Genomic DNA, 7,543 nt, shown 5'->3' with positions numbered 1-7,543 from the left:
AGGAGTTGTGGGGCTGGCAGAGGGGCACAGGGAATTCTGTAGGGAGCAGGTTTCCTCTCCTGAGGTAGATTAGTGAAGGCTATTCTAGGAACTCTGCAAAGTCTGGCTTTGGCCTCAGCTAGGAAGATGCTGGAGAGAGGGCAGGGATGGGGAGAGACCAGGCACCAAACTCATTAAGGGTCTCCTATCCATCCTGACCCCACCTGTCTGCCCCATTTTTTCTTTGGTTCAGTTTTTAACTTAGGTCATTGCTCAGTTTAGGCTGAGAAGCACCAGTCATACTGCTTTCCTTCTAGGTAGTTCTAAGCTATTATTTAACCAGTCCCAGCCCAGTTTACCCGTTCATCCAATGGAGGCCCAAACAGGGAAATCTTCCAAGGTGCACTCCTCCCCAACTCCCAGCTCACACTTTTAACACACCCCCATCTTCACATTGCCTTTTATTAAGATGATAATCAAAGGCAATCTCCCTTGGGGGAGGCATAGGTTCTAGTCCAGCTTGGACACTTACAGCTGTGAGATCTTGAGTAAGTCACATGCCCTTTCTTTAGCTCCTTGGAAGCTCTATACACACCCACGGTATTCCTATTATTGAGAACTCATATGATCACTGAGATGAGAGTCCTGGTTCTCCCAATGAGTTGGTATGTGATCCTGGGTTCTGGCCTCATTCCTCAGTCTGGGCTCCTGCCCCATTCCTCAATCTGGACTCCTGCCCCATTCTTTGGGAGACATGCCCTGTCTGAACTGCTTTCCATCAGGGCATTTTTTGCTCAGTTACCAGGAGTCAGCTCTTCTCAGGAACAGAATGAGCATGGAAACCAGATTCTCCTGAAAGTTGTGTGTTTGAGGCAGGACATGATTCATTAGAGTGTCCAGGATCTTGGGCTGACCAAGGGGCACTTAGAATGTTCTAGTAGAGGATCCCTTGGCCAGAATGAACTCAGAGATAGGGACCCCTTCCTGCTGGCCACTGTGTCCCAAGAAGAGAGCCTTTTTCCTCCAAAACCCCCAACTACCCGAAATTTGGGGCTGGAACTGAGGTATCAGAGGCCAAGTTTATTCCATACTTGGGCAATGACTGCTGCTTAGGGAGGGTACAGAGACCAGAACCCAAGGTCTCCAAAGTGCCTCAGAAGCCTGGGTTCTTGCTCTGGCTCCAACTGGCACCTCAGCTTTCAAGATGCTTTCAGGTATACCTTTGTTGAATGCCATGTCACAGTCACCCATATGGCTGGGAACATGAGGTGAGATGTATTCTAGGGCTAGATTCCAAGACGCAGAAAATACACCCAAGGGAGGAGACGAAATGCTTCACTCGGACCAACTTCTCCCCTTGCAGCCCAGCACTCTCCTCTGTGCAGCCAGAGCCTCACAATAGCACTGGATCACTGGTTGGGGACTTTGGTCAGAAAACAGCAGGCTCCTGGAAGGTAGTCTGAGATCGTTGATCTCAACAACTTAACACATGTTTTTTCATTTCTCTAAATATCTGCCTCTTTACCTAGGCATATGAATCACCTGAGGGTCTTGCTGAAATGCAGGTTCTGGTCCAGTAGATCTGGGGTATGGCCTGAGATTCTGCATTTCTAGTGAGCTTCCACGGGATGCCCATGCAGCTGGTCTAAGGCCCACACTTGGAGTGGCAAGGCCTCAGGGCCTCAGCCTCTTATGTAAAATAGCAGGAAGGGTGTCCTGGCCCTGCCTCCGGGATTCATATGAACAAAAACAGAGAACTTCAAGAATGTGAGAGTAAAAGAGACCTGCCATCTAGTTTTGTAGATGGTGAAAATGAGGCCTACTCAGTGCAGGAAGGGACTTGTTCAAGATCTTACAGGATTTCAGTGAAAAAGTTGAGACTCAGGTCTCCTGCGTAGGAAAAACAAAAACAAAAACTAGAAAACATACTCACCGAGGTGTTTGCTGTGCTTTCTCTGGGAAATCTATGGATTCCTTTGATTTCTTTCTTTCTAACTTGTGTTATTATTATTTTTACAATGAAGATGTACCAATTTTGTAATAAGAAAAAACTTAATTTTAATAAAAGAAAATCCTCACAAAGTTCTTAGTAAATGAGATTATGTTTATGAGCCAGCGGGGTAAACTGTAACTATATACATTAGCTTCATGTCATGGGTTTGTAATTCAGCTGAAACCGTCCCGAATTTATTTCAACGACATCACCCTTACTCCTCTGGGCACACGAATCACGGAGATGTGAAGGAAGGCCAAAGACGGTTACCATCTACAAGCGCCGCCAGCAGCTTCCTGCCCCCCTTTACCTCTGCTGTCTGGACACTTCCCCCAAACGCTGGCCGCAGGAATCTTTCCCCTTAAATTGAGGGAAAAAGTTCCCTAATCCGTTTTCGTAGTAAACGACCTCAGGCCAAGTCTGCTTTTGTTGCTGGTTTCCTAAGCTTAATTGCAAGCAAAGTTAATTTGAAAGAAAATAAATGTTACAGCTCTGGGGCGAATTCTAACGAGCCTTGGGCAATTAGGGAAGAACGCATCTAATTACCCACAGCCCGGGGGCGCCTGCACACGACGCTGGGGTGCAGGGCCCAGAGAGGGGCAAACGATTTTTCTAGTTTCATGCATAGGAAGAAGAGGAAAAAAATAAAGAAACGCGCCTCCCGATTCTGAGCTCCCAGATGGGGGAACCGAGAGGTTGTGTTCCACTGTTTGGGGATTCATAGAGTTGGCATGTTCCAAGATGCTGCAGTGAAATGTTCTCAAGATTAGAGTCCTGAGGACTGCAGGGTCGGCCCGCTCACTTGCCAGGCTGTGGTTGAAGCCGGAGCCGCGCTCACTCGCCTGCGCAGCACCCATTCTAGGCAGGCCGGGTGGCCCGCGAGCTTCGGATGTGGCCCGAAAGAGGCCGAGAAGGGCTGACTCTGGAGCTCTGGAGCGTTTCCCTGTCTTCTCCAGGCTGCCTCTGCACACACCCAGTTCCCTCCCTCAAGGCGTCCTCTTTCTCCAGGCACAGACCCTCTCTTTGGACAAAATCGCACCTGAGGTCCTAGTCGACAAATTGGGCGGAGGGTGCCGAGTCGCATGCACTTTCCCACCCCAACCTTCCCGCTCCCGGAGCTTTACCCCCACGCTCCCCAGGCTTTGGGATAAGGCTACGCTTTAAAATTTTAAAGCCCTCCTGTGCCCAGCACTTTATAGTTCACAAGCGCTTTTCACCTCTCTTGTCCCCTTTAGCTTAAGGAGGACACTCCGTGGCAGGAGTCACAAATTCCCCTTCACAAACGTGGACACTGGAGGAAAAGGGACTCCTCCAGTCGACTTGGTAGTTAAAAAAGAGACAAAAGGTCAACTACCGCACTAACTGGGCATATAGACCGCCCTTTCCCAGCCCAAATATGGCTCCTGGGCCCTTGCTAGTCCAGTACTAAACCCCTGAGAGAGGGCTCTCAATTTCTGGCCACTACCAATTAGGCAAGGCATCTTGACTTCTGGGCTGGGAGAGCCAGACTGTCTAGCATGCCCATGGAGAACCTTTGAATTTAACACCTGCAAGGGTCTATATGGAGACGAGAGGGGCCCAATACCTACACTTTTGCAAGGACGCAGGGCTGGATGTGGAATCTGGACCCAGACAGCAAGGCCAGTTCTCCAGAGACCTCCTGCCTCCAGATGGTCATTTACCCACCACTGAAGTCAGGAAAGACCAGCATCTAGACCCGTAGGGTCCAGTACGGTAGCCATCAGCCACATACTGCTATTGAGCACTTGGCATGTGGCTAGTCCAAATGTAGATGAGTTGTGAGTGTAAATGCACTCCAGATTTTGAAGATTTAGTATGAAAAAGGTAAAATATCTCAACAAATTTTTATATTGATTATATGTTGAAATGATAGTTTGGCTATATTGGCTTAAATACAATATATTAGTTAATCTCAACTGTTTATTAATGTGGCTACTAGAAAATTTTAAATTACACGTGTAGTTTCCATTCTGGACAGTACTCATTTAGACAAATACCCGTCTGGACTGAATCACATTCGCATGCCTTTGTGAACAAGAGAGCACAATTCCCAAGATTAAAAATAAAAATTACCACTGGTTTTCAGTCTTTCTCACGCAACCCCCACCCCTTCGCTAGCAAGTTAACTACTCAGAAAGGTGCAGAGTTTCTCTTGCCAGAACTCACTTGATCAAAGATTTTTTATTAAAACAGTTCATCTGAACACTCAGGTTTATCTGAGAGCTGCATACCGAGCCTCTGAAGTATTTAACCCTGGAAATTTTGGTTCCAGAATAAAAACTTAACAAGGTATCTTAAGAGAAAGGTGGGAATGCAGTTGAGTTTTCTCTGCTTTGGGTCAGCTTGATGTTTAAAACGAACGGATACAAAACAAAGTTAAAAATCCAGTTTCTTTCTAAAGCTTACTTCACTGACGGACCCAGTTAATTTTTCTCTTTCCTTTTTGTACTGCAGAGACTGCCAGGGATGGTAGAGCCACCTCAACAAGCCGAAACCAAAGGGCTGCCCTGAGTCCTGTCGTCTCTTTGAATTTTAGTTTTCCAATTTGGTGCAGGGTCACTTACTGAAATGAAAGCGTGGACAATGGACAAATGTATTTTTACCTGTCTCATTGGAAAACCCAATTTATGACCTAGCATAACAGCTGCCGAATGATCAGCACATCATGCTCAAAAGGTTCAAGAAATTATAATATAATTGCTGCCTGGAACCAATCCAGAGACTTCAGGGCAGGAGCTTGTCCTAAGCTCTGTTCCAGTTCTTGGGAATAGGGTCAGGCCCTGGGTGGCCCACCGATGCTGCCAGATTCGCAGGGCAGCATCCACGATGACGCAGCCCTTAAAGGCCATATGGCGTCGAATCCTGCAGCCCTCTTGTATGGCAGATGAAGAGACTGGGGATGTGGGCGATGGGATTAGGTCACACTCTGGAGCTGAGGCACAGTCTCCAGACTAAGAGCCAGGTCTGCAGTTCTCAAAGGCAGGGAAAACCAGCCCCAGGTCAAGAGAAGCAGAACCCCCCCCCCCCTTTTTTTTAAAGGAGGGGGCTACTTCTCTTGCAAACTCATCTTCCTCACCTTAAGGAAGGCGCTATTGGAGCCTTTGCTGTAGTAATCAAAGGCGCAAGAAGCAGAACCGTGTAAAAGGCCCGGCCGAGTTTCTTGCAATACGGGGATGAGTGAAGACATGGTGGTGATTCTCCACAGTTCAGACCTAGACTCTGGTGTACGCACTACGCTGCGCCCCCATTATCGCCAAGTACCCTCACCAGTAGAATGTGAAAGGCATGTCCTTTGGAGCTTCGCCTTACTGAGGGTCCTTTATCCCAGTCCGTGGGCCCTCGCTGCCTCTCCCCACATCCTCCAATTTCCAAAGCGGACCGGTGTGTACGCGGTGCGCTGGGAGGCTATGTATGCCTCTCCTGCCCTCTCTGTCCCTTCCACGTGGCTCTCAAATCCTCTCTTCAGTCCTGTTCTCAGGTCTCAGGGAAACTTAGTTCATGTGGAGAGCCGAGATATCTATGAATTTTCGACCGAAAGCTCGGCTCACATGGCGGACACATATCGATCCACCCCGCCAGGGTAGGCAGTCGCATGGCGAGCATGATAGGCGCCTCCACTGCCGGCTCCGAGCTGCCCCCCAGGATTGTAGCAAGGCCCCAGCGCTCCAAACTGGCCGGGCGATGTGCGCCCATAGAAGTCCACTGCGGTCTCAACGCCACCACTGCTGCCACCCGCGGGGGGCGAGGCGGGCCCCGCCAGCCGGCCAGCCGCTGCGAAGAGGGCACTGCCTGCGCCCTGCGGGTACGCGCCATCGGGGCCTGCGTAGGCGGCCGCGTAGGCAGAGGGGTTGGTAGGTCGGGCCCCCGCGCAGCCTGCAGGCTGGTAGCCTGTGGTGGCTGCAGAGGCGCTGGCCGAGGCAAAGGCGCAGGAACCCGCGGGCCCCGACGACGCGGGGCCCAGTTCTGGACTGAGTGGCCGTTCAGGCACCAGGCCGAAGACGCGGCACGGTCCTGGCGACGCAGCGGGGTAGTAGACAGGAGGCGGCGCGGTAAGCGTCGGCGGGGCATAGCCTGCGTAGACGGCGCCGGGGTAAGACGGGCGCGCAGCGGGCACTGCTCCCGGGAAGATGGCGGCAGCGGCGGCGGCGGCGGCAGCGGCGGCGGCAGCCGCCGCGTCGTGCATGTAGGCTGGGTAAGTGGAGAGGTCCGAGCGCTTGAAGCGCTTACGGCGGCGCAGGAAGCTGCCGCTCTCGAACATGTCCTCGGCGTTGGGGTCGAGCGCCCAGTAGTTGCCCTTGCCTGGACGGCCAGCCTCGCGCGGGATCTTGAGGAAGCAGTCGTTGAGCGTCAGGTTGTGGCGGATGCTGTTCTGCCACTTTTTGGGGTTGTCGCGGTAGAAGGGGAAACGCTCCGTAATGAACTTGTAGATGCCGCCTAGCGTGAGGCGGCGCTCAGGCGCGTGCGCAATGGCCATGGCAATGAGCGCAATGTAGCTGTAGGGTGGCTTTCCGCGCTGCAGGGGGCGCTTCCGCCGACGCCCACCGGTGCCGCGACCCGTGGCCTCCGTTGGGACCCCGGTCGCCGCCTCACTGCGCTCCTCCTTCACGGCCGCCAGCACCTCCGTCTGAGGCGGCGGCGGCGGCGGCCGGCTCTCAGCCGTCATGGCGCAGCCGTCCCGCGTCCTGGGCGTCCCCGCCGCCCGCTACTGTCGAGGGGCGGGGGCGGGTCTCGGAGGCTGCGGGGCCGGGCTGCTGGCCAAAGGAGTGGGCCCTGGACCCCTCTGCGGAGAGCTCTGGGAGTCCTTGCGGGCTGGCACTCGGAGCACAGCTTCTCCAGGGGTGCGCTGGAGTCTTGGCGCTCTCGGTTTCCGGGCTGAATCGGGGCAGACGGAGGCTCAGGAGTGTCCCGCCCACCGACGGCTCTGCTCGTGTTCTGCAGCTCGAGGCCAGGAGCCGGCAGCGGTGTCGGGAGCGGGACTAGGCCCTAGTCGCGGTCTGAAGGGCCCTTTGCGCGCTGGTGCCAGGCGGTCAAGGGGCCCGGAAACGGTCTAGGGCTGGGGCGCCTGCAGCTGGTCTGTGCCTCCCGCTGACCTGGGGCTAACCGTCGTCGAGTCCTGCGCCCAGAGGAAGCTGCGGGCCGGAAGGCCTGAAGCGAGGGCAGTTAGTGCAGACTTGAGGCACTCCGGTGGGGGCTGCCTAGACCGCGCCTGTGCGGCCCAGCCGGTGGAGGGTAAAGAGGCGAGCTGCAGGCGCAGCGCGGCGACTGTTCCTCTCCGCAGCTTTGGCCTCCGGCCGCCGAGACCGCAGGCGAGGCGCTCCCTTGCACACACCCGGACGGCTCCTCCCTCCACCGGCTTCTCTCCTTAAAGGCGCCAGGAAGCTTGGGGCGGCGCCCCGTCCCCGCCCGCCCCCCGACCGCCCGCCCCCTGGGCCCGCGCGCACCTCTGCAGGTGGGAGCAGCGGTGGAGGCGCGGCGGGAGCCCCACAACGTCAGAGCTGGGAGGGCTCTCGGAGACCGCCCGGGGACGGCCTCCCTACGCGCCGACGGGGA

At 54.3% G+C, this 7,543-nt stretch overlaps 1 protein-coding gene across 1 annotated transcript; it reads right to left on the bottom strand.

Annotated features, from left to right (window-relative positions):
* Window positions 1-2,065: 2,065 nt before the first annotated feature.
* FOXE1 (forkhead box E1) lies at window positions 2,066-7,318 on the bottom strand. Its single transcript, XM_040481778.1, has one exon. It carries the CDS (start codon window positions 6,654-6,656, stop codon window positions 5,538-5,540), a length of 1,119 nt encoding a protein of 372 aa, XP_040337712.1. The 5' UTR covers window positions 6,657-7,318; the 3' UTR covers window positions 2,066-5,537.
* Between the last annotated feature and the right edge of the window lie 225 nt (window positions 7,319-7,543).

The sequence above is a fragment of the Herpailurus yagouaroundi genome, unplaced genomic scaffold (genome assembly GCF_014898765.1).
Source record: "Herpailurus yagouaroundi ecotype Mexico unplaced genomic scaffold, PumYag 160, whole genome shotgun sequence".
Classification (NCBI taxonomy): Eukaryota; Metazoa; Chordata; class Mammalia; order Carnivora; family Felidae; genus Herpailurus; species Herpailurus yagouaroundi.
This window is presented reverse-complemented; position numbering and strand designations above follow the sequence as displayed.